This window comes from Rhinolophus ferrumequinum, chromosome 15 (genome assembly GCF_004115265.2).
Source record: "Rhinolophus ferrumequinum isolate MPI-CBG mRhiFer1 chromosome 15, mRhiFer1_v1.p, whole genome shotgun sequence".
Classification (NCBI taxonomy): Eukaryota; Metazoa; Chordata; class Mammalia; order Chiroptera; family Rhinolophidae; genus Rhinolophus; species Rhinolophus ferrumequinum.
The window spans coordinates 3,669,552-3,697,177 of NC_046298.1; the positions used below are offsets into that span (position 1 = coordinate 3,669,552).

Genomic DNA, 27,626 nt, shown 5'->3' on the forward strand with positions numbered 1-27,626 from the left:
TTACCGGCTTATACAGTGTAATTGTAGAGATTTGGGGGCAAAACGTTTATTTGAACAGAGAGCTGAGTGAGTCCCATTCTTTAGGAAAATAACCAAGAAATATAAAACAAGGCAAAGCAATTATTAAACAGTCTAGGAAAGGAGGCCACCCACGTGCCAGAAACTATAAGAGTTTCTGCAGAAGTTGTGTCAACATTAGAGGTCATAGCACTCGTGTGCCCATCATGAAAGTGCTTCCGTTGTCTAGTGTTTCAGCAGAGAACTGAGGGTGGGTAAATTGTGGTATAACAGGGAGTCACGTTGCACTCCTAAATCAGTGCTGTATAGAAAGAAGTTCGTCTAAATAAATGTGAGTATAGTTATAAAACCAGAAAATGTCTTTATGTCTTTCATAATTTTTGAAAGAGGTGTTTACCTAAGTAGAGGTCATCAAAAGCAGAAAAGAAAGCAGAGAGAAAGAGTTGGAAGCAATCAGTTTTCTAATTTGTCACCTTGAATAGGAGCCAGTAGATACCATTTCAAACTTCCAGCCAGCAATACAGAAATAGATGTTCAAGTGAGTTCTAAATGTTTTACATGTAACCACAAGTATTCAAAATAGGAAGTATGCATTCTGAATCATTGAAGAGAATAATCAGAAAAAATAATCCTGTATAGAAATGATACGAAACAGTAATTTATATAGAATGGAAATTATCTTTCCTTAAAAGTTGGAAAGAACTTGCTTTTTTAAATTATCTTTACTTGGCATATTTCTTGGAAGAAATTCCTTCACAGTGTTTTCCTTTTTTCTAAATTACCTGAATTCTGATCTGAATTTACTAAATGTTAATCACGAATGGGTGTTACATTATAGCAACTGCCTTTTAGGTACAAAATGACATTTCGATGGAAAGGTTTTCTCCTTGGACATAGTGATATCATAAATATATCAATAACCTAATATTGACCCATGTTTGCATAACTAAAATAAATTCCACTGGGGCATTTTAATATTTAGATATACAGAACGGGATTGGTCTGGAGTTCTGTGTTAACTGTGGTAGCTTTTAGTGCCAGGGTTAGCATGTAAACAATTGCAAGACTTTCTTTCATTTATTCATATTTATTGGTTCAGTTCTGAAGCCAAGAAGGGGGAAAGAAATTTTCTTCTTCCCTTTCCTAATCCCTCAGCCTGGACTCCCAATAAAATCAATTAAATTACATATATTACAGCTTAGCTAGCTTTTTGTAGACCAGACTATTATTTAAGGTCATTTTTTTTTTCCTGTTTGAAAAACACATAGCAAGTTCCAAATACCTGATTGAAAGAGGACTTCAGTGTGTTTCTGTCTCCCTCACCCTCTTCTTTCGCTGTCAGTATGGTCACGTGGCTGTGGAGTATACCCTAGCTGCCACCTAGCTGGTGAACTTATCTTGGCTCCATGACCTGTGTTTAATCTATGAGCATTTAAGTACTGAAGCACATCAGGAAACCTGACGCAAGCTTGGCTTCAGAGACAGAGCCTGATTCATACGTCTCGTGAGACTTTAATCAGTAGAACTTAGGCAGTTCTTTCAGTCTTAATTTTTTTGACCCAACACTTCTGCTTACAGAAGATTAGCTGAAGGAAAGAATTACGGATATATGTAGAGATTTAGTTAAAAGGGTGCATGGTGAAGACTGCTCTGCAACTAACGATTTAGACAACCTAAGTGGTCAGCAAGTTACATGAGTGGATAGTGAAACGGTGGAATATTATGTAGCCACTGACGTGTTACTGAAACACGTCATACTGAAAAATACATTTGACACTGAAAGATGCCCACAATGTAGTAAGTGAAAAAATATTTTACAAAACTTGAAGGCCTCATATAATTGCTATTTTGAAAAATAGGTATGTAAACACACACACACACACACACACACCCACCCACCCCCGGAATAACACCTACCAACATAAAGGTCAGGATGCTCTCTTGGGGGCATGAGATTATGGATGACTATTTCCTTCCTTTTTTATTAATGTCATCACGTTTTCTGGAATGAGCATATATTATAAAAGTAATAAGGAAAAAAAAGGAACAAATGCCAGCACAAACAGAATCTGTAGAAATTATGTTTCCATAGAAATCATGTGTATCTAGAAAATCATTCCAAGCAAAATGATATGAGTATTAACTCTGATTTTAATCGTGTAGTGCCTACAATTTCTGTAGCTACTAAATCTTAAGTAAGGAAACCAAGTCCGGGTCTCCCTAAAGACTCATTTAGACGGATCCACGTCTGTTCTTGTTACATCTTTTTCCTAAAAAATATTTTGACTCTTAGAAGCCTTGAAAGAAATCCTTCCATTTAAAAATTCCATGTGCTCAGGTTATTTCTGTTGGGTTATTTAACAGACCGTCTGGACATTCGAGCAGCCCGGATTCTTCTGGATAATGACCATTATGCCATGGAAAAATTGAAGAAAAGAGTGCTGGAATACTTGGCCGTCAGGCAGCTGAAGAACAACCTGAAGGGCCCAATCCTGTGCTTTGTTGGCCCTCCTGGAGTTGGTAAAACTAGCGTGGGAAGATCAGTGGCCAAGACGCTAGGGCGGGAGTTCCACAGGATTGCGCTCGGAGGAGTGTGCGATCAGTCTGACATCCGAGGACACAGGTAGACACTGCTCTCGGTTCAATCTCTTATGCTCCTTTTCCGTTGACTCCATCCCCACCCCAACCCCCACCCCCGCAGGCTCAGACATAATGTACATCTTTTTCTGAAAGGGCTGTTTTGATACCTGAATGGAAGGGACATTCACCCTACTTCCCAGCTAACCTGTCCATCTTGGGACACCCAAACGAACTTTGCTGTTTGTATGCCAGTGGATGGCTGGTCTATGCCTCAGCCCTCCTGGAATCTCATTTGCATACAGTTATAAATTAGTTACGATTAGATATTATGATGTCTTCCCATGCATTTCTTAAGTATTGACCTATAACTCTTAGAGTTTAAAAAGTGCGTGCAGTACGGGCAGGTAGGAGGGGGCAGAGACCTTTGAAAACAAATTTGTTAGGTTTGCAGTTTAAACTTCCTTTTAAGAAGCCTGGTTTACAGTATGAGTGAGTAATAAGGAGAAAGATTAAGATAATTATTAAGGCTTATCCTTGCATTTTTGACACTTTCTGTAAAAGTACATTAAACTATTAAGAACTACGTCTGATTAACCTGACATTATTGTAATCAGATTTGTATGTTACGTTCATTGTTTTGTTCTCTGTGGTCTCTGTTGCTCACATTGGAAGATGCCTTGGGAAAACATGAACCTGTCTCACGGTGTCGGTTCCATAGCAGCTGCAAGCTGTGAGATCACATGTCGATATTGTCAGTGTTAAAAGAACATTTAAAAATGTAGAAATCATGAACTGCTTATAAAAGAATATGATGGGGCCAGCCCGGTGGCTCAGGCGGTTGGAGCTCCGTGCTCCTAGCTCCGAAGGCTGCCGGTTCGATTCCCACATGGGCCAGTGGGCTCTCAACCACAAGGTTGCTGGTTCAATTCCTTGAGTCCCGCAAGGGATGGTGGGCTCCGCCCCCTACAACTAAGTTTGAGCGCGGCACCTTGAGCTGAGCTGCCGGTGAGCTGCTGGATGGCCTCAGTTGGTTGGAGCGGCAACCACAAGGTTGCCGGTTCAACTTCCGCAAGGGACGCTGCGGCTGGCAACGGCAACTGGACCTGGAGCTGAGTGGCACCCTCCACAACTAAGATTGAAGAGACAACAACTTGACTTGGAAAAAAAAGTTCTGGAAGTACACACTGTTCCCCAATTAAAAAAAAAAAAGAAAGAATATGATGGACACCCAAAACTAACATGTTATATACTAATTAAATCTCAATTTAAAAAATTTTTTTAAAGCAACTACTTAACTTCCATTGGAAAACAGTGAAACTGAAGATAAAACTTCTCTCCTGTCGTCAAGATCATGCCCTCACTCATAAGGTCGTTAAAAGCAACCCAGATTCTGAGTGGGGTCTTGACAAGCTCACAGTGCAAGCAATGATGAGGGGTGATTTAAGTGCAGCTTGCTGAATGTGGATTGAACATGGATTGTGGGGGAAAAGAATACATGTAGGCTTTGATAACGTCTTATTTTCCATTTGCCTTGTTCCCAAGGTCACCGACCTCAGGCAAGGATAGGAACCTTCACAGATTTTTCTATGAAAAATGGTTCTTTCTATTCTCTTTTAGTTGCTTTTTTACAATTCTTATGCAGTAAAGAAAAATTATTCCAGGATTTTGATAAATAGGCAATGAGGGATGAAGGTTAGGTCAGAGAATTGATTGGTGGTGTACTTTCTGGAAGTTTCAAACAATGTTTTTGTTACCTAGACTTCCTTATTCTCGCTTGTGCCACTAGAGGCTGTAGTTTGCTCTTGTAAGAGAAATGGGCATCTTGGACCAATCTTGGAGAAGCTGGATCTCAGGCCTAAATCTTCTAATTTTTGCTGCAGAGGTTTTGGGAGGTGTTCCCTATTCAAATGACTTAATTCACGTGCTCAGAGTTGTTTTAGTTTATTTCTTCCTTTTGTTATCTATAGCCGTAGTATTTAGTTATTACGGAATTTAGAGAATGAGTTTGTGGAATTGTCGTGAAATCAATGTCATGGGCACATGACATGTAGGTAATTTGTCCTTATTTATTTCCACATTTAGTAAAGTTTGGAAAGTACTTACTCGGTGACTGGCACACAGGGAACATTTGATAAAAATTAGCTTTAATTATTATTTTAATTCTAGATTCTCAAGAGGGCAAGTTTAGATTTATGTGTTTCAATATGACTTTTTATAAAATTCAATCTGATTTTTAAATTGTACCAAAAATATTAATTTGTGTGGCAAAATTGTGGAAAATTTTGATGCCTGTTGGTGGACAACAGGTAATGTCATAGTTCTCACCACTTATGAGTGTGGGGTGTAAACAGATCTCTGTTTGAAATCTTTACTGATACTGATAGATTCAAAATTTGTTCACTTTTTTCAAGTGAATGTATTTTCGTGTGTCTGACTGTCGTTAAGAGAATTGAGTCTAAAGAAAATAAGAATTTGTTTTGTAAAAGAAGGTTGTGGGGCCGACCCAGTGGCTCGAGCGCTGTGCTCCTAACGCTGAGGTCACCGGTTTGATTCCCACATGGGCCAGTGAGCTGCGCCCTCTACAGCTAAGATTATGAACAACAGCTCTTCCTGGAGCTGGACTGGCGTGCGCTGGCATGAGCTGCTGTGAGCAACTGGCCTCAGCCCGGGGTGGGGCACAAGGCTCATAATACCAGCATGGCCCAGGGAGCTGTGTTCTACACAACTAGACTGAAAAACAATGGCTTGAACCGGAGTGGGGGAGGTGGAAGAAGGGGGGGAATAAATAAATAAAAGAAGGTTGTGAATTTGCCTAAAACGTGTAAACAAAAGCTTTTTGAGACGTGTTTGGCGTGTATGAAGGCTGTGATCGTTGCCAGCTAAAGGCAATGTGGACTTGTCTGCGAATCATTCTGTTACCCGGTTTTCGGTACCCCTTGCCGGGAGGTGCCCCGTAGCTATCACTGTGCCAGATGTTTCATTACACACTGCCTGTGCCACTGGGGACTGAACACCCACCCACCTCTAAGTTATCAAAGCCGAGAGGCAATTTTTATTTGAAACCCTGTTTGGAAGCAGCTAGCGGGTGGGTGCGATTGTGGAGGAAAGACGAGGTTGAGAGCCAAGTCCCTGGCTGTGTCAGAGTTCAGGGCTGGGGGAGGGTAGGAGGGGGACAGGGGGGAAAGAACAGTAGAGGATCACAGCAGGACTGTGGGGTGGAGTTTGTAGGAACAAGTGGCTCCATGTGACAGTGGAGGCATTTTGGAAACGCCTAGGTCTTGGCGTTTAAGTGTTGGTCATATGCTCACGATTAGAGTTCATGCCGAGGTTTGTGTTTCCTCTGCCTCTGAGTGGGCACCACTGTCGTGTGGTTATAAAATAGCCCAGGAAAAGCAGAGCTGCTGTGTTGTCTTCCTGCTGCTTCTCTTGCTTTTGTCCCTCCCTTTCCTTAGCTTCCCAGGCAAGGAACTCCAGCCCTGGCCAGAAGTTGCTGTTCATGTTCTGGAAGGTGCTAATAGGTTAGGGATTGATCTTAAAAGTAACCAAAGGGTCAAATGATAATGAGGTGGGAGGTGGGAAGAAAAAGAAAGACTTGGTTTACATTGAAATCTTAAACTTAGAAGATAACCGTGAACTGACGAAATATTGGCCCATTGTTTTTATTCATATTATTATATTTTGAGTGGCTTACAGGAAGTCACGTGTCTGCTCTATAGTACCTCCTGCAGTTTTTCAGTCTTCTCAACACTTCTCATTTGGGTCTATCCATTGGGATTTTTCTGTCCATTTTTTAAGCCCATCCATCAGTTTTTCAAACTTACATTTTTATATTTAAATATCACATTTAAATAGTTTAAATCAGTTATATTTAATATAAATTAAATACAAAATAACTTCTTTTAGGATGAAGTTTTATGAAATCATGTTCACACAGTGATCTGTTTTTCGTTCATGTTCCTCAGTGAAATATACCAATTGTCATGCTGTATCTCAAGTTACTGTTGATATTAACTCTTTGGAAGTAGTTTACCAACTGTACATAAGATAATAAAATTATGTCATTACAAGAAATCCTTGGCTCAGGTTTTAAACAAGATGAGAAGAAAACTGAACTTTTGCTTTCCACTTTGATAAGTTTTCATGTGTAACCTGAAATGGTGATGTTTTAGATAAATGAGCTGTTTCATTATTGGTCTGTGCAGGGAAAAACAGCTGAAGCAGCAAGTCTTAATGCATTTTTAGCATAGTGTGCCAGGCGTGTTGTGGATTGCTCACTACTCTCCTTCAAACCTGTATTTGCACATAGCTCTCCTTTGCCACTCGAAAACTTAGGTTTATTTTAAGGCCTCAACCCAAGGCTTCCTCCAGTCATGTAAGTGCAGTCAGGTATGATCTTACTCTCCTCCAAGCTGACCACTGGTTGTCTGTTGTGCCTGTGGAAGGATTAACTGCTACAGGCCACTGGCACTTCTAATGCAAATAGGGCTTTTAGCGTGTGTCGTTTTACTCCAGGCTGCTTAGCTCAGTACTAACTATGGGTGCTTTGTGAATTCAATTAAGAGGAAGACATGATTACGTTTTGGAAGTCATGCAGTCCGTTAGATGAGTGTGTCCACACAAATGCGTGTGTCAGAAGATTGAGGAATGACTCCTATAAGAATACCAGGTTTCTTTAGACATGCTGCATTAAAGATTATTTTTAGTTTCTTAAAGACTATTTTTATTTTTGAGATCATTAGGGTCTCTTTTAAGGCTTATGACTTTCCAGTTTGAGACACACACACACACACACACACACACACACGTTTTCTTGGTAGAAAATTTGGAAAATAAAAAAAGTAAAAGATCCTCATGTTTTTCTAACAGAAAAATAATCATTTTTCATATTTTATTTCCTGGCAGAATTTTCATTGGGCAGCTTTTGTCATTTTACTTTTAAGCAACAGAATTGAATCCTACCCTTTCCACTTAACATTATAACCTACATTTTTTTGCATTACAGATTCTTTGTAAATATCACTTTAATAGTTAGCATTATAGCCCATGAGAGCGCTTTAATTGAATAGGCAAGAAAAATTGTTGGTAAATGCCTGTTTTTCTCCCTTCTCTATGTACTGGAAAAGAGGTGATGAAGATGCTTCTTATCCCTGATACTTAGATGTCATTGGCAGTGACAGGCCGACCAGCCTTTTGGGTTACGTTAGATGTGAAGATATCTAAGGATGGAGCAGGATAGTAGAATAATTGATTACCACAAAGCTGTAACTAGATGATACTGTAATTCCCTGTAATTGTTTTCTGAAGTATAAACCAGGCCATTTTGGGAAAAAGAAAAATGCTGACCTTGTAACTTAAACTGTTGAACTATGTAGACCCTTCTGTTTTTGTGTATATTATACACTGTTGTATAGTCCTGATAAACCTATGGACTGCCTACAACAATTACAGGAAAAGTGTGATTTCATATATTCTTAACTTGTGTACTTGAATTTTCAGAAAAGCTTCTAGGTGATCACGTATTCAGGCCGAATGATAAGTAATTAAGTGATACATTCTTCTCAGACTGCCCTGTATTTGCATGTGCTACGTTGCTTTTTAGATGTTCTATGATGAGGAAGAACATGAAAAAGACTAATATTTTGTCCTCAAAAAAGTTGTAATTTATGAAAGAGTGCCAGTTTCATTTATTTCCTACCTATGCAGTTCTCAGGATATTTCGGTATGCTAATTTGTTTCTGTTTTGTTTTTTAAATAGTTGTATTTGGTGATGTTGAAAGAGAACATTTTTATTTTCTGTATTGCTACATTTTTCACCATCTAATTCATATTCCAAAAATTCATTCAAAATATATTCTGTATCCTCAGTCAGTGAATTCATGTTATCATACCTCCTGGCAAAAGATAAGCACATTATAGGTATTTCCCCGTAACTTCTGGGCCCAGTGATAAGAGTTGTCTTGTCGGTTTGACCTCTAGGCTAGTGGCACACATGTAGGGGATGTCACCTGTGATTGAGGATCCCTGAGGGCACTGAGTGTGCTCTGTGCTGTGAATAGCCATTTATAAGAGTTGCTTCCATGAGACAGAGCGAAGTGGGACCCAAACTTAAGTGTACCAATTTCTGCTTTTGTACTTTTTCCAGGAAACCAGAAGTGGACTTTAAGTAGCTGTTACTAATGACAATTACAGTGAACGTCTTTAGAAAGCTTACTGTGTGCCAGGCACGTTGCTGTGTACCTTACCTGTTAGGTTCTCTCATCCTCATATAATCCACGAGGCTTATCCCCATTTTTACAGATTGTTGTTATCCCCATTTTACATATCAGGAAACTGAAGCTTAGCTCAAGTACTTTGCCCAAAGCAGTTTTCGCAGATTTGCATGAACTTATCAGGGATGATAGAAAGATACTGTGGGTGGGTGCTGGCATCGTTGATTGGGTGTCCTTAATAAATAGGAGAAGGGAGCTTGTTTGAGGACAATCTTACAGTTCTGTATCCAGCATCTGTTCTGTAATAAGACCACTATCTATATGCAAGTGCTATATGCAAGTGCTCACTGGCTCTTCAGAGGAGGCTCTGTACTTGGCACCCATGAATAAAAGCTAGATGGGAAGTATGTGTCTGAATTACAGGCCCAACAAATGCTGTAGACATTGAATTATTAGAAAAATCACTTGGTGAGATGGTCGGGAAAAGTTTCTTAGAAGTGCTGGGATTTACATAGGCAGGGAGAGTGTCAAGGGCAGGAAGGCACCATATTTACAAAGGTGGAAAAGCATGAGGGTGTAATAGACCTGACTGTCTGGGCTCTGTCTGGGAAGCAATGGGAAGTTCAGGAGGAATTGTTTGTATACAGTGACTAGTGCCTAGATTTGTTTCTGTTTTAGAAAGGGTCCCTGCCTGGAATATGATTTTCTCTTCCTGGCTCTAGATCTAGAATTGTCCGTACCTGTTGTTGACATCTACCTATCAAAACCAGTAAGGAGAGGAAAAGAAATTCATGCAGCAAGAAATCACCCTAGAGGCACTGAGGATTTGTTGTCTTTTTTTTTTTTCTTTCCAATTTCTCCCCTTTCCTGCTTTTCAAAGAATACTGGCAAATATGTAAGTTCTCTCGAGAAACAGTTTCAGAGGATTTATTAATTTGAGTGTCGTCCTTCCTGTATCCTCTTCTGAAATCTTGAATGTGCCAACTCTTTGTAACAGGACGATGTTTATTGTATCTGGTTCCAGTGCCTTGGTCACCCTCCTGGGATGAAAAGCATTCCCACGGTATTTCTGAGACTTTCTTGTCATTTCAAAGGACACTCATGTATTCTGTCCTACTTTATACCAGGCACGTGGCAGAACCGAGGGCTGCTCCACGGATTGGCTCTGCAGGTCGGGACCTAACTGCCTCCCTACCACTTAGCATTGATCAGTTTCTTGTAGGCAGTCACCTGCCTTTCCACAAACTGTATTTGCTTTGCATGTGGCTTAGGCAGCAGTTAACAATTGAAGTTAGTGTGTTGCTACTTAAAATTTTGCTGACTTTGTAAAGAAGGTACTTTTTTCAGTTTGACAGACATACTTGCTTTTATTTCACGCCTCATTAGGTAGGTGGTTCTTCTTCGGGTGTGTTAAAGCTGCCTCTGACGTTTTAATGCACTAACAGAATGTCTGGCTGGGCGTGAACTTGGTTGTGCCAGTATGTGTAGGATGAACACAGTCTACTCAAAAGGCCAGAATTAATGACGTTTTGATAGAAGTACTGTTGACCCCAGATCCTCTTACTACAATTAATAACAAATTATTGCCTCTGAAAATTAAAGTTTGGAATTTTTCTTTTCGGGGGTGGGGGGGCTCTCTGCATTTTGAGTGGCCTTTGACCCAGTTCTAATTTCCTCCGTGATGGTGGTGGTGCTTTAACCAGCTGTGGGGCAGCCTCTTCAGTGCGGAGAAAGGGGATTGTGTGTGTGGGGGGGGGGGGGGCAGTTCAAGGAAGATGCTCTGGAAAAGTATGAACAGCATAGGAATTAAATTCATAGGGTCCTTTGGACATTTTGGAATCTTGAGGAGTGAGAATCAGAACTATGCGACTTAAGTGTAATGTTTTTTAGTTTCACTAAGTGGCAAAAGTAGATACAGTTCTTCCAGTATTATGGGTAACTTACAAGGAGCCTTAAATGGAAAATGAGATAAGAATTGAACCTAATAATGATTTGTTGTATCGCAGGGCTTTTTCAGTATGTAGTACCTCTCTGCTGTATTACTGGAGTAGCTAAGTGACCTTTCCCAGAGCTAACTTTTGGCTTCTGAATGCTATTGCTCTTGCCTCCTGAGATCTCCTGGTTAATTTGCTGCTTGCTCCCTTTCCTGTAGGCGCACCTATGTTGGCAGTATGCCAGGTCGGATCATCAATGGCTTGAAGACCGCTGGGGTTAACAATCCAGTGTTCCTATTGGATGAGGTGGACAAACTAGGAAAAAGCCTGCAGGGCGATCCTGCAGCCGCTCTGCTGGAGGTAAGATTTAGAGAATTCCCTGTCTGCATTTCCAGTGTGGATCAGATGGTCCTATTCAAGTAATAGTTAAACGAAATTTTATGTATGCTTGTTTAGAGACCAGTAATTTTACAAGGTTGTTACAAACCAGTGAGCAGGTCTCCTCCCTGGCCCCCATTTCCTCTCATACACTTTGACCTCTAACTTGTAGTTGATGAATCCGTTCTCAGAATGATGGCTGTGTTGCTACTTCCTGATTTTGATTTTCCAGTTTTGGGCATTTTAAGAGATGAGGATTTTTCTTGCTTTCTTCCCTCTACCCTTACTATATCGTTTTAGTACCCCAGTCTCCCGATATGAATTTGATCCTGATTTTGTTAACTCCTCATTGAGTATTTACATGATTACAGAAGTGCTTTTCACAGCTGAGCCATGTGGTAAAATGTGATCGCTTTTCTTTTTCTGTCCTCCTTTTCATTTTTCTGTACATGTTTTTAAAAATCTTTTTAAAGTTAATCGTTGTCTTGCGTCTTTTGTCTGCTCCCACCAGTCGTCTAATTCTCCTTTTGAATCTTTCAGGCGCGTAGGTAGGTGCTCTGTCGTGTTCACCTTTCCTCCTCCAATGCCCATCGCTGCCTTCCTAGGTTCTCCCGTCACCCCCACCGTGTGTGGGTTCCTGTTTCCTGTATTCCAGGGTTTCCTTGTTCTTGATTCACTCTCTCATTTTTGTGCTATTAATCCCTCAAAAGTTTCCTGAGAAAGTTCAGATGGGTGGTAAATGGTTTCTGATTCTGTGTATCTGAAAATGTCTTTGTTTCCCTCATGTTGGTTTGGCAGTTTTACATAAGAATCACTCTTGGAGTGGGTGGGACATATTGTCACGAATTGGTGACTAGATAATCTTCAAGCCTTTCTTTCCTCCCTCGCCATCCTCAGATGCTCCATCGGGGTCAAACCTGTGGTCCGAGTCCTGGCCACATTTCTGTCTCTGCCAAGACCCACCACTCACTCAATTCAGTAGTAAAGTGGAAAACAAAAAACACACAAACAACAACAAGCACCTGAGAGCAGTAGAGACAGTCATTTTGACCCATCTTCAAGTCCCTTGATTTTTTTCTTCTTTCAACTGAAATTGCTATTTAGACCCTATAGTGGATTTTTCATTTAAGTTACTATATTTTCAACTCTAAGATTTCTGTTTGCTTTTATTATAATTCTTGTCCCTTTATTGATATTCTCTATTTGTTAGGACATCATTCTCATAGATTGCTATAATTCTTTAGACATGATTTCCTTTGGTTTTGTTTTTTAATTGTGGTGAAATACACATCACATAAAATTTGCCATCTTAGCTATTGTTAAGTATCCAGTTCAGTAGTGTTAGGTATATTCACATTTTTATGCAGTCAGTCTCCCAAAAGTTTTCATTTTGCAAAGCTGAAACTCCCGAAACAGCAGCTCCCCTTCCTCCCACCCTCAGCCCCTGGCAACTACCGGTCTCTTTTCTGTTTCTGTAAGTTTGACTACTCTATATGCATTATGTAAATGGAATCACACAGCGTTTGTCTTTTTGTAACGGGCTTTTTTCACTTTGCATAATCTTTAAGTTTCATCCATGTTGTAGCATTAGTTTTTTTGAACATATTAGTTTTTTTGAACAAATTCTTTGTCTAGGAGGTCTACACCTGGACTTCCTCAAGGGCAGTTTTTATTCATGGCTTTTTTTCTCTCACTGTTTTTAGGCCATACTTTTGTGTTTTTTGTATGTCTCCTAATTTTTGTTGAACCCGAATGTATAAAGTATTTTCATTATAATTATATAACATAATGAGATCCCCACTCCAAGGATTTGTTGTTGTTGCTGTTTTTTTAGTGATTTCCCCGCTCTCATTCTGTCAAGTCTGTATTCTCGGCCACGTGTGACCACTGAAGTTGCTCAGTTTGTTTAGTGGTCAGCAAATGATTGGACATGGATTTCCGTAAGTGCTTCCTCCAGTAGGTCTCCCACTCTTCGCCAAGGGGCCTTTGCTGTGCGTGTTGAGGCACGCCTTTAGTTCTCTGCCTTAGCCTGGGCTTCCTGCTTTTCCACAGCCCCAGTGTTTGCCTGAGGTGAGCTTTTAGGGCCTCCTCACAGCTGTCCCCGTCACATTTATAGTCACATTTATAGTCCTGTCCATTAGCATGACCTTCTAGCGTCCCAGGAATATTGCTGAGCTTTTTTAGGTCCCCATGAGTATCTCATTCCCCAGTTTTTCCTTGTAAGTTTTGTGATCAGCCTCTTGTTAGTCCCAACTACCTGGTAATGCTGCCTCAGGCAGCTTAAATGTTAAACAATTGCTACTGATTGTTTCTGGCAAGTGCCCCAGGGATAGGGCTGTTCACACAGTGTTCTCTGAGTCCAGTCATAAATAGCTGAGAATGAAGTTTTCCAAAGAACTGCCTTGCAGGTCAAATATTGACAGTTCTCTGGAGAGAGAGCTGTTGGTTCTGATCCTATTCTGCCACCAACAGTGGTTGCATAGCTGCTTTGGTTACGAGGCTATTGGTTTTCAAGGCTACCATGAACTTGGGAAGAGTAAAGGGATGGGAGAAAAGCAACTAAAACAGCGCAAAGCTTGCTCTATTTACTGAAATTCATCTGTTTTTTTCTTGAATAAGCCCTCCTCAGATTGTTGCAAGTTACTTTCTAAAATTCTGAAAAAGTTGATTCTGACAATTTTGCTTGTGTTCTCATTGCTTTTATGGAGGAAAAGTTCAGAATTCCTTACTCTGCCATTCTATAAGTGCTCCCTCCTACATTTAGTTTTAATTCTGTGGCTTAAATGATTTGGTCACTTACCTGTGATCCTTTTATTTTGACTTAACCTGTCGTTCAGGTGGAATATATTTTCACGTTCTCTTTTTTCAAAGATTTGATTGTGGTTATATTTTAAAGCCTTTTATATTTGCTAAGGTCTCTTCATTGCCTGCACCAGTAATTTCTAGATACTTTGTTCACAGATTCCATCAGTAAAATATTTTGAAAATATATCTCTGTGTACATAAATGTCTGTGTAATAAGGATCTATCAGTCTGCTAAGGCTGCCATAACAAAATACCACCAACTGGGTGGCTTAAAAAAAAAGACAGAAATTTATTTTCTTACAGTTCTGGAAGCTGGAAGTCCAAGATCAAGGTGTTGGCAGATTTGAGTTCTCCTGAGGCCTCTCTCATAACCCTAGTACCCTATACTAATACCCTGTTTCCCCAAAAATAAGACCATTAATATAAGATCCAGTCTTATATAATATAATATAATATAATATAATGTAATGTAATATAATATAATATAATATTATAATGTAATGTAATAAAGACCGGGTATAATATAAGACCTGGTCTTATATAATGTAATGTAATATAAGACTGGGTCTCATATTAATTTTTGCTCCAAAAGATGCATTAGAGCTGATGGTCTGGCTAGGTCTTATTTTCGGGAAAACACGGTATTATGTACTTATGTATATAACACACACAGAATAAATTTTAAGAGATAGTATAATTATATTTTTAGTGAAAATGTTGTATTCTAATTAGATAAGTAAAATTGTGATTGGTAAGTATTTTAGTCATTTTACTTCCTTTTTGAATATGTATGTCAGCCTTATTTATATCTACGAGGTGTGATCAAAAGATATGATGAATGTTTTAAAAAATTTACTACAGTGAAAGACACATTGCCATTAATCCCCCTCAAAATCCTTCCCCTCGCTTTGAACACACTTATCCCATCGTTCTTGCCAGTTCCTGAAGCAGTTCTGGAAGTCTTCTTTCGTGAGTGTCTTTTGCTACCTCCTCCATCATGACAATGTCACACATCACTTCTGGTACGGCAATTTCTGTCAAATAAAAATATTACCGTGTGTCCTCATCCACCTTATTCACCGAATCTGGCACCTGCAACTTCTGGCTCTTCCCCAAAGTCAAAATGATTCAGGACATTGAGGCAGCCACGGCAGCACAACTAAAGACACTCATGAAAGAGGACTTCCAGAACTGCTTCAGAAAGTGGCAAGAATGATGGGCTGTGTTCAAAGCAAGGGGGAGTATTTTTAGGGGGTTAATGGCAGCGTGTCTTTTATTGTAATATATATTTTTTTAATTTAAACATTCACCGTATTGTTTGATCACACCCCTCTACTAATCTGGTGGAAGTGGCAATGTGTTAAAGGTTTACAACATGTAGAAGGCCCTGGAAACCTCCTTTAAAGTCCTGTGTAGGCCTCTCCACAGTGAGCGCCTGTGAGTCAGAGCATCTGAACTGTAACCTAAAGATACAGCCTCCTTAATACACAGTTGTTCAGCGTTTCGCGAATCTAATCTAACAGTGGTGACCGGTTAGCTCTGTTGGTTAGTGTGTGGTGCTAGTAGCACCGAGGTTGCAGGTTCGGTCCCTGCATGGGCCACTGTGAGCTGCACCGTCCTTAAAAATAATAATAATAAATAAAAAGAAATAAAATTGAAATAGAATCTTCATTAAAAAGAAAAAGAAAAAAAAATCTAATCGGTAAATTATCTGATTTAACCATTTAAAATATTTTTAAGAGAAACTGATGTGCTGCTCCTCATAAACAGAAAGGTTTTGCTTTAAGACATTTGTAAAAAGTGAGTTTGTCTTTGTTCCGTATCAGAATATAGCAGCATAGTAATTTTTACTAGTTTACTCTTGTTCGGAATGTCCCTTGCAGTTAAAAACTTGATACCAGACTTTCTGATAATGTTTGAAGAGGAATATACTAAGTATTGTTTTACCTATTACCTAAGAATTTCAAAATACTCTACACATTTACTTTTATTCCCCTAACAGTTAAGAGAGGGTGTGTTCTAATATATGGTGACGGAAAGAGAACTGACTCTGGGTGGTGAGCACACAATGTGATATATAGGTGATGTAGTACAGAACTGTACACCTGAAATCTAGGTAACTTGACTAATAATTGTCACCCCAGTAAACTTAAAAAAAAAAAAGAGAGAGAGAGAGGTTATGTTACCACAACAGAAACTGGTTCTGCAGGTTTGGTGACTTATTTATAGCCATACAACCTGGCGTTGATAGATTTACTAATAAAATTGAAAGAGTAGTTTTTGCTTCTTTTTACATTTATGTTTTCAAAAATTTTGACATTGAACAAGTTTCATTCTTTTTTTAAAAAATAATATTTAGAATGTGGGGAATGTAAAGAATGATGCCCAGGTTTTAGAGTTATCCCATATTTCCCAAGCTAACAATACTGAGCAAAAATATCAACCTTGCTAGTTTTAATTTATACAGCTTTCTATTGGAACTATTGAATTTGTTTACTGTTTATTGTTCTCCCATAGGTGTTGGATCCAGAACAGAACCATAACTTCACAGATCATTACCTAAATGTGGCCTTTGACCTTTCCCAAGTTCTCTTTATAGCCACTGCCAACACCACTGCGACTATTCCACCTGCCTTGTTGGACAGAATGGAGATCATTCAGGTGCCAGGTACTTGATTCATAAGTAAAATCATTATTTGATATTTGTTGCCTTTCTGAGTATCACCCATTAAAATTGGTCAAGCTGTGGAAGTTTGAGTAAAATGGTGATTTGCCTTCAAGAGTTCTGAGGCTGGTGAATAAACCAGCTTTTATGTAGATTCAGAAGTCTGGAAGGCAAAATTTTGTTTATTTGCTTTAACCCTGACAGAGTATCAAGAATAAATTTTGCATAACAGTTTCAGATTGAATTTAGCATTAAGGAATGATCATTTTTTGTGAAAAACAAGACATTCTCATTTGAAGCAATTTCTAAAATTATAGGTAAAAATAATTTTTTTTCAAAGTAAGTCTTTGAAAACCAAAAATAGGTCATCACATGGTCAATTTAGCTTCTTGTTTATCAGAATTTGAAGTTTTTTACCATCTCTGGAAAAGTGTAATCACTCATTCTCGTTAAGTAAGAGATGGGTCATAAAGAGTAGCTGAACTTTCTCTATTACATCTGGTCTCACATTTATATAAAAGTGCAGGGTACTTTTAAATTCTTCCTTTTAGTTGGATCTGTCATGTAGTTATATGTTTTTTTACCATGTCTCCTCCATTGAAGTGTGCAAAAAAATCCTTTAGTTACTAACACTAAATAAATTCCAGTGTTTTCACCTTATTTTAATTGCTCAGAGTTATTTTTCCCTAGAAGACATCAAATATCAGTGAATGTTTGTTAAAATGAAAATAGAGTAAAATCTAAATATATTGAGATTAAATGTAATCTCAGTGTATGTTACATATGAATTTCATAGTATATTTTTTACTATTATGTGAATGATAATTAGATTTCTTAGTTATCTGTGAGCCCTGCCAGTTCCTATACTAAGTTTTAAAATACGTGGAGTAAAAAATTGCTTTGTGCATGTTTATAAGACTAAAATAAATGCATCATGAGACCCAATTGCTAGAAACTCCAAATTAAGGTAGAAAATGGATAGAAGACACTAGTGCAAAGTGAAATAATCAGGACAACTGCTGCAAAGGTGGACGTGTGATGGCATTTTCTTCCTGCAGTTTTGGTTATTCTGTCTTTTACCTTTTCTGGTGTTTCTTTCCTTTTTCTACTCAAAAGAGGACTTATCGATTCACCTTTTAAATTTTTGCTTATTAAATGGAAAGGGGCAATTAGTTTAGGGGAAATTTTGTCTAAAGACAAAGTAAATCTGTACTTATTTAGGCTTTTGAATAAACAAGAACAAAATCTTTTGATTATATAAGATACACACACACACACAGTATGATCAAAAACTACAGTGAATGTTTAAATTAAAAAAATTTATTATAGTAAAAGGCACATTGCCATTAATCCCCCTCAAAATTCTCCCCGTGTCTTCAAACACACTCATCCCATCATTCTTGCCACTTTCGGAAGCAGTTCTGGAAGTCCTCTTTCGCAAGGGTCTTTAGTTGTGCTTTCATGGTTTCCTCGATGTCCTGAATCCTTTTGACTTTGGGGAAGAGCCTGAAGTCGCACAGTGCCAGATTCGGTGAATAAGATGATGAGAACACACCATAATGTTTTTATTTGACAGAAATTACCATAAACCACAAGCGATGTGTGACAAAGAGCGTTGTCATGATGGAGGATGATTTATGGCACACTGTAAAACATACCTGCTCTCAACCATAGCTCACATCCGACTGACTGCACCGAACAAGGTGAACTTGTCACACACTGTTACTAAGCTTCAACACGCCACTTCCCGTATTGAAGATCCCTGCCTTTCTGTTGGATGGCACTCGACAGCAGCATTCACCGACCGTATTTGTTCATCATACTTCGTATATACATATATACATATACAGAGAGAGCCAAAAAAGTGTATACACATTTTAAGAAAGGAAAAAACTGTATTAAAATTGACGCTAGCAATCATTTGATTAACGCCATCTTTTGAGCAAATGTTATACTACACATTGCTGCGTAATTCAAGTTCTAAAAGTAATACATAGATAACATCTCTTAAAATGTGTGCACATTTTTTTGGCACCCCCGGTATATACATGCGTGTGTGTGTACATATATATATACACACACACATATATATACATGTACACACACACTATATATATAGTATGTACTGTATATACACATACACACACACACACACACACACACAAATACACACACACATAGATAAAATTCCAGTATGTAGAGGGAGAAAACTTTTTCAGGGACATCTTAGTTTTGGGTTTATTTTGTTGCTAAGATTTATGTCAGAGTTCCAGAAATGCCTCCTTTGCAGCTCTTTCCTTGGAACCCAACCCTCTGCTTATTTAATTGAAGTCTTGTTGTTGTTGTAAGTTTTTTCAATTTGTATCAAATTATGCTAAGGAAAGAGCTGTATTATTTTCCTATTAACTAATAAAATAAAAACTCAAATTTAAGTTAAAGAGATAATTATCTCTAAGGTTAGACTGAGACTTTTTTTCTTTCTTGAGAGCTATATTATTTATTCAAAAGACTTTCAAGTACTGTGCTTAGTGAATGCTCGCTTTGTTTGTGAAAAAGTTGGAAATTTTAACCGTTGTCGATTGAACATTAAATTTCTTTATTCTGATTATAATCTGAGTTAAAATAATTCTTCAGTTCATTCTAAATCCAAGATCCATTGACTCTGCCTTTGATCCCTTACAAAAGCATGGCACTGTGGAAACCACGTGAATAATTGCAAAATGAGGTCCACTCTGTTCCAGGGTATACGCAGGAGGAGAAGATAGAGATTGCCCACAGGCACTTGATCCCGAAGCAGCTGGAACAGCACGGCCTGACTCCTCAGCAGATCCAGATCCCTCAGGTCACAACGCTTGACATCATCACCAGGTGAGTCAGCCATCTCGCAACTTCTTTAATGTTTGAGTCTGAGATGGCGATTTTCTGGCAACTCACAGTAGCCATTTTTCTCCCTCCAGCAGATTCCCAGCAGGCATTTCTGTAACTATTGATTTGCACAGGCCTGTACATTCGGCAGAAATTCATCAAGATAGCATTCAGAGTATCTTCGTGGCCAAGGACTTTACCTGAGCCAGAACTTCAACCTTTCCACAATAGCAATAGAAGGGATTAATCTGATAAACTAAGACCCAAAAACATGGAAAATATTGAGACACCTTTTATGGCCCTTAAAAGTTGGATCTTAAAAGTTGAAATCTCTTAAGAAGTGAGACACTGCTTTCAGACATCTGTTTTAAGTTATTCAGATTTTCTTTTTTCCTCTTTGAGAGATTTTAAAAGTCCTTCGAGTTTTCATCTCCAGAAGTAACACTGGACCAGTAGAGAAGGTGCTTTCCCAAGTTAGCTACCAAGGGCTTACGCCTGTGGCAAGCAGTACGTTATCTGAGTCGCTTATTGCTTAGTCTAATGTATAAGCTATGTGTTTGAATGGACAATACGCCCTGTTGAGAATGTGTGTCTGCAGTAGCCTCTCTGCTCCCCTGCCTCGGCATTGCGTCATCTGGCAGCTGTGTCCCTGCCAAGTGCTCCGCAGGCAGCCTTTCCCAGGACAGGCTGTTTTTCAAGAGAAGTGAAATATCTCCTCATTTTGAACTTGGACTTAGAGTTTGGCCAGTCACACTGCTTTTTGATCTAAGCCAGCCTTCTTTGGAAGTCCATTTAAATTTATGTGCAAAACAGTAAGACTACATCTGAGCAGGGAGTTCCTTTTCTTGACTTGTGATTTACTGTGTGGATGATGCCAGGACACTTAAATTAGGTGGTTTGTGTACCAAAGTCTTCCAGCAATGTCGTTATTCCAAATAACAGCCCCAGTGCCTTTGTGTCGTTTTTAAGAAGTCACCTACCCTTTCTGATAGCTTCCCCATCTGGACCATATGATTGATAGAATAAAGTATCTATAGCTTGTCTGGATCTAAATCATAATGACTCCGAAGAGTAAGCACTGTTTGTGTTTCCTAGTTGTTGCTTGAAGAACTATTTTATTTTTTTTATCTACTTGTAGTTCAAACCATCAGGTCGTAAAAGCGATGGCTATTAGGACATTTCTCTGAGCACTTTTTAAAAACAGCACAGGTATTTGCTAGTCCATTCAAATTTCAGATAATTGAGTTCGCAGACTTAGGACGTGGGTTTTCATCTGTTCGTGTGTCGAAGTCACAGCCCCATAATGTTCAGGAGGAGGGCAGGGAGCCTTGGAAGGCGTCTAGGCCTCCTTGCCTCGCAGCCAGCCAGTCCTCCTGATTCTTCAGTGCTCGTGTGCGCACTGCTCCTTGGGGGCAAATGGAATCGTTATAAAGGTGGTCTTTCTGCTCCCCTCCCATACGTTCCTAGTGCTGCTTGCAGCAGCACCTGGAATCTAAGTATACTTCCTCCCTGGTGCAGCCCCTCTGGTCTCAGGCGCACACCCCACAAATGCTCTCCTTCAAACTGCACTCCTGTCCTCTTGACCCACTTTCAAGACTCTGAGTATCCCGATGAGTCTTCTGTTGAATGACTGCTGTGACATCAATGTCCCTTTTTAAAATTCAACACGCACAGTGGAACTCAGTATTTCAAATGTCACCTGGACAGCTCCTGGTATAAGAAGAGCACTGGTTTTCTCCCTCTGACGGTCACAGTGTACCTGTACCTCCAGAGTGTGAACTGTTTACGTCATCCTTCTGACTGTTGCACTTGCAGTTACCTAACATCTGTAGTTCTTTTGCATGTGAATTTCCGCTAAGCTTGGTCGATGCCATTCTGTACTGGTAGGGTTGAATTTCTTAAAGCCCAAATGGGGACGTTTGCAGTTGTGTCTGTCGTTTTGTTGCCTCAGCGGCCATCATAGCAGACTGATTTTTTTCATCTCGATTATCATCAAGGACATGAATTTTACGTCCTCTGAAAATTGGCATGTATAGCGTCTTCATGCTCAAGTCATTGCTAAGAAACATTAGCCAGTTCTTATTTGACACAGGTGATTCTTCACTTTGCAGTTTAAAAATAGGGGTTGGTGTGAGCACTTTCCTTCAGTCCGCTATTAATGTTACGCTGTCTGCATTTGTTCCTGGCCCATTATTGTTCTAAACAACGTATCGTTGTTGTCCTTGTTATTTTTGACAAGCTCCAATTCATTCTGAACTTCCTGGTACCAGGTCTGCGTGTTCATGCCTTTCCTGCATAAGCTTCCCCAGACCCTCTAATAGGAGCTGATGAGAGAGTTGTCTAGGAAGTGACGTTGGGTTTTGGGTTTTGTTTCTATGCGTGGTTTATTTTTAAGGGACTGTCCTGCTTCCTTCCTTCCTGAGGTTATATGCCCTGGTATAATACGGATTTTATCCTTACAGCCTCCCATCCTTTTGATGGAAATGACTTTTACTTTGAGAGTGTGTAATCAAGACCTTTAATTTGTCTTTTCTCAGAACTTGAAAAATCTGCGTCCCTAGCAATCTGTCCGTTGGATAGACAGTTGGATAAACAAGAGGTGGTTCATGTATACAATAGAGTATTACTCGGCCACAAAAAAGAATGACATCTTACCATTTGCGACAGTGTGGGTGGACCGAGAGGGTGTTGTGCTGAGTGAAATAAGTCAGACTAACAGACAGATTCCACATTGATCTCACTTTTATGTGGAATCTGAAGAACAGAAACAGATTCATAGCTACAGAGAGCAAATTGATGGTTGCCTGAGGGGAAGAGGTTTGGGGGGAGGGCTGGGTGAAAAAAGGGAAGGGATTAAGTAGTACAAATTGACAGGTACAGAATATCATGAGGATGTAAAGTGTAGCATAGGGAATATAGCCAGTACTATTGTAATAATTGTGTATGGTGGCGGGTGGGTACTAGACTTATCAGGGATCACTTCGTAAATTATATAAATGTCTAACCACTATGCTGTACACCTGAAACTCATATAATATTGAATGTCAACTGTCATTGAAAAATTAAAATTTAAAAAAATCTGCTTCCCTAAAGTCTAGAATATATGTCTGACTGCTTAATCCAGTCCAGGTTTTCAGATAAAACTGCATTCTCTACCTGATACTGCCTGTTCAAATCCTTCCAAAGCTAGGTGGCCAAAAATGGTTGTACTGTGTAATTGTTTGTGAAGTGGTTTATGGAATTTGCGTCTAACATACAAGTTTTTTAAGACAGCTCTGCTTAACCACATTTAGTATCCTTTACACAAAATCACAATGCTTGCATCACTTACTGTTGTTTCCTTAGTAGTCCCTACAATGAAAATACAATGAATAGAGGTGATGAGCACAGTTCCTAGTAAAAACTAGATTTCTGTCTCCGATTATGTTTTGCTTTAGTGGGAAAAGAATGTTCTGTTTTTCAGATTCTGTCAGCACTATTGCAAGTATAATAAATGTATCCAGAAGTTTCTTAAGTTGACATAGTTTGTGTAAGAAAGCTCTTACACATATCAGCAAGGAGTAAAGGATGTTTCACAAGCTGCGGTTTAACTTGGGCACTAGAAATTGAAGAACCAGGGGTTCATTTGTAAGTCCAGGTCATAGTTCAAGAGAACCTGTATAAAGGTAAAAGGTATAGCTGCAAATACTGCTGAATATTTAAGAAATAACAATCCTTTAATAAGCAGTTTTTAAATGGGAGGGAGTTAGTACTCATGAAAGTGTAATGAACTTTTAAATGTATACTGTTTCTTGCGTGTAAGTGCTAATCACGTTACTTCTATTTTTACTACCCAATTTTGGTGTTTAGGCAAAAATTAAATCCTTTTCTCTGATGACAGGTATACCAGAGAGGCAGGGGTTCGCTCTCTGGATCGGAAGCTTGGGGCCATTTGCCGAGCTGTTGCTGTGAAGGTGGCCGAAGGACAGCATAAAGAAGCCAAGTTGGATCGTTCTGATGCGACGGAGGGAGAAGGTCTGTGACCTTGAGGGGCTCTGGGGGGAGAGGGAGGGGGATGGCGAGGCGTGAGTGACAGAAGAGGGCTGCGTGCGGAGGGTTGGTGCGGGCTCGCCTCGGAGCAAGGGCACAGACTGCTCCCCCAGCCATTGCATCCAGTGAGGAAGTAAGAACTTGGCCTGTGATGTATTTTATCAAGAGAATTCTCTTTTACAAAGAGCAACATTTGAGCTGGAAAAACACTGCATTCTAGTGCTGTAAGGGTATAGTTCTCCAGATGTGTAACGATGGTCAGCTTTGTGTATGGGTTCCGGCGTTCTCCTTTTCCTTCTGATTCAGATTGTTAAGTCTTTCAATATTTATAGCCAAGAAAGTGGTTACAACAGTAAGAGCCCCAGGCTGTCCGCGTGCTGCTGGCAGGCAGGTCTCTGCCCTCAGATGGCTTCACCGCCAATGACCTGTTTTATCGCACACTTTCTTTGATAGCCACCCAATTGAAATGTAATTTAAATTACTTAAAAAAAAATAATGTGGAGGTGATGACAGGCAAAGAAAGGGAAGGGTCCAATTACTAGAATTCATCAAATACGAACTTTTTTTGGTACCCAAGTAAAATGTTTTGACTTCCTGCCTAGTCCTGGGTGGGGGTCCCTGTTCACCCTAGCATATTGCTACACGGGCTGCCCAGACTTGCTCTGACAAACGTGACTCCAGCAGTAGGGAACTGGAAACTTTGCTCATAGGCAGGAGATTTATTAGCTGTTCTGCTGTGTCCGTGAAGGAGTCTGGGGAGTGTGGTTGAGAAGCCGTGGTTTGTGGCAGGCTCGGTGAGCAGATCACGACTCGTCTTCCCCGCTTTTCATCCCGTTGCTAAGCATTAACAGCGGTAGCATCGGCAAAGCAGACATTTGTGGAGTCCTCCTTCCAGCGCGATGCGTCACCCCGCTCCCACTGGTTCCTTTCTCCCGGGAGCAAACCCCCGTCTTCTGGTGACTGAGAGGGGTAGGGAGTCTAAGCTCTGATTGTTTCTTACTGACGAGCATTCTTCGTCTTTAGGCCCACTCCTCACCCGTGTTTTCAGGGGTACCTCAAATTCCTGAGCCTTTGTGGATCTTAGGGGTAGCCCCCCGCCCCCACGGACATTAAGGCTTCCACTTTCTCTAGCCTGCTAAGTGTGTTGCTTCTCGTCCATCCACTTTCTGTTTTCCAACATGTTGCCAGCATCTCTTATCAGCTGTTGCCTTCTTTTTATTCTTTTTGTTCTTGTGGGTTTTTCCTCTTTTTGTTTCTTAATTGTCATTTTAATAGGATTTGGAGCGCAACTAAGGATAAACACATACTCAGACCACTATTTTCAAAAATCCGAATAATTAAAAAGTGCCGCAGGTGAACGATAACCTATCAAGAATTGAATCACTGGTGTGGGAGGAATGGTGTGGGGGGAAGGGGATTAAGAAGTACAAACTCCCAGTTGTAAAATAAGTCACAGGGATGTAAAGTACAGCACAGGGAATATGGTCAGTAATATCGTTGTAACTGTATGGTGCCAGGTGGGTATTAGACTTTCTGTCGTGGCCACTGTGCCAAACACCTAAAACTAATGTAATACTGCATGTCAACTTAGTTAAAAAGAAATTTTAAAAAAGTTTCCAAGAGCCAAAACTGGAATCACTGGTATAGCTCACAGGGACAGTGGAGAATGGAGGTGTTTTTCCCTATTTTTCTTACTCTTTTTCTTAATAGCATTTCTTTTTTTTCTAGCTCACTTTATTGTAAGGACACAGTATCTAATACAAATAACATTCAACATATGTGTTAATTGACTTTTTAAAATTTATTTTTCAATTACAGTTGACATACAATATATGAGTTTCAGGTACAGCGTAGTGGTTAGACATTTATATAATTTACAGAGTGATTTTCCCCCATAAGTCTCCCTTTTTCCCTTTCTACATGTAAGGCCTACATCCTCCCAAATTTCCCATTTTTGTTCTTGGAACACTCTCTGTGCACTATGGCCATAAGCAACTGAGCCAGTGTTTTTTTGTTCTTGTCGGAGAGTAGAAAGGCAGAGAGAGCTTATGGAGATAACTCTTTTTGAAAATTGTGTTTAGGATTTAGATGGTTTGTTTTTGGGGGGAGGGGTTGTTTGTTTTTCATTCTTTAATTTTTATTGGGGCATATTGGGGAACAGTGTGTTTTTCCAGGACCCATCCACTCATCAGCTCCAAGTCAAGCCGTTGTTTTCATTCTAAGTTGTGGAGGGCGCAGCTCACTGGCCCATGTGGGAATCGAACTGGCAACCTTGTTAAGAGGTTGCGCTCTAACCAACTGAGCCAACTGGCCACCCTAGATGGTGTGTTTTTGATGATAATACATTTCAGACGGATTTGATGTCAGAGGAAACTTCATAGTTACGTAGTGCTCAGTGTTTATATTTCTACACATCTGTGATAGTATTAACTATTTAAAGGTAATCCAGAAACATTCAAGAACTTGTTCATATAGCTTGGGAGCTGTGTGAGAACGTACAGATTTTTGTGATAACATTTGTTTTTTGATCCATGATTCACAGAAAAAAATCCTAAATGGTAACATAGGGGGTGGCCGGTTAGCTCAGTTGGTTAGAGCGTGGTGCTAATAACACCAAGGTTGCTGGTTCGATCCCCACATGGGTTACTGTGAGCTGTGCCCTCCTTAAAAGGGAAAAAAAAAAAAAAAACACTGTCCTCTAAATGGTAATATAGTTAAGCATATTTGGGTAGTTAAAGTATTACTGAGGACATCCAGATGAATAAATAATTAGCATAAATACTTTTCTCTTGAGCATAGTATTGGTTGTAGTTTTTATTAGAGGCATGTGAACTATAAGCTGGTTTTAAGATTGTAAGATACCCCTGAGTCACTGTAGATGACTGTCCTCCAGATTCCAGTAAGAGAATTATAAGCTAATCCTGAATTGGTGTTTTATGACCTCAACGAAGCCCAAAGAAGAATTTCTACAAAGTCTCTATTAGGGTTTCGTGCCACAGAGTTCAAATGGAGCTAGCTTAGTAACTGAAAGTTTCTCATTAAGAAATGAATTATTTAAAATTAGGGTGTTGTAGAAATTTCAAGTAATACAGTGAGGGAGTTGTTTTTAATGTTAAAAATATTGCTAGAGTTAGAGTTACTGCCAGGAAAAAAAGTAATGTCAGGCCACAAGCTTCAAAACAGGCAGAAACCTTTCCAGCGTATCAAACAAACTTTGTGGAGAAGGCCCAGAGACACTGGTCTGTGTGAACAGTTTGTTTTTGTATTTGTGGGGTCTTAACTGGCAGTTAAACAGAACAAAAATGCCAGCGTTTGAAAGGCAGGTGGGATCATAGAAAGATAATAGTTGATCTTTGTTAGAGGAAGAATATTTATGGTTTCGGTCACTTACTTATAAATATGGAATTAGTTCATAAAAGCAGCACAGCCTGTATCTTTCTGTATGTTATTAGTGTATTCTGAACTGCGCTTTTCCTTTCTGGGATATTAGTTTGAGAGATAAAAGTAGTGGCTAAAGTTTTATTCTGCTTTTTGCCTGCCTTTAGCCAAGGACAGATGTTCTCTGTATTCAATTTGCATACTTGGATGCTTCTCTGTCGAGAGTTAGGCCAATGTCCGTTTCTTCAAGTACTCAGGTACCAGAGATGTCTGTTAATATCTAGTAAGATTTTTCCTTCAAGAAGTATCCTCAGCGAAAGGGTTTGTATTATAACCAAGCCTTATGAAGTTTCTCAGAATATGGAGCACTCTCAGTTATTTTTGAAAAACAGTAATATTTATTAGAGAAGCTACATTAAATTTAATGAATCTCAAGATGTTAATTTTTTATTCTCATAGAAGTCACCTGAAAAACTGGTTAGGAAAAAAGGGACAATATTTACACAAATTTAACAATTATTCATGAGGTGTGTTAGATATCATTATAATTAAGCTTTTTGAATGTCCCTTAAAGCAATACTGTAACTGTTTACATTATGGCGATCTCAGATAAACACTTAGAGGAAAAATGAATTGAACTGGCTAACTGATGGTAAGAATGGGTACTTGGGCCTTTGGCTGCATCATTCTAGTTTCAAGAATGACTGACTCAGATAGTCTGATACCTGGTAGTGGACGTCTTCCAGCATGGTTCTTAAAGATTTC

At 39.4% G+C, this 27,626-nt stretch overlaps 1 protein-coding gene across 1 annotated transcript in view; it reads left to right on the forward strand.

The window, feature by feature from the left end:
- The window catches only part of LONP2 (lon peptidase 2, peroxisomal), a 63,300-nt gene that overhangs the window by 12,973 nt on the left and 22,701 nt on the right, over positions 1 to 27,626 (forward strand). Inside the window, exons 7-11 of the mRNA XM_033129134.1 lie at positions 2,383 to 2,641; positions 10,960 to 11,101; positions 16,442 to 16,592; positions 19,331 to 19,457; positions 23,335 to 23,468. Coding sequence (XP_032985025.1) covers positions 2,383 to 2,641; positions 10,960 to 11,101; positions 16,442 to 16,592; positions 19,331 to 19,457; positions 23,335 to 23,468 — 813 coding nt within the window. The remainder of the gene's footprint in view (positions 1 to 2,382; positions 2,642 to 10,959; positions 11,102 to 16,441; positions 16,593 to 19,330; positions 19,458 to 23,334; positions 23,469 to 27,626) is intronic.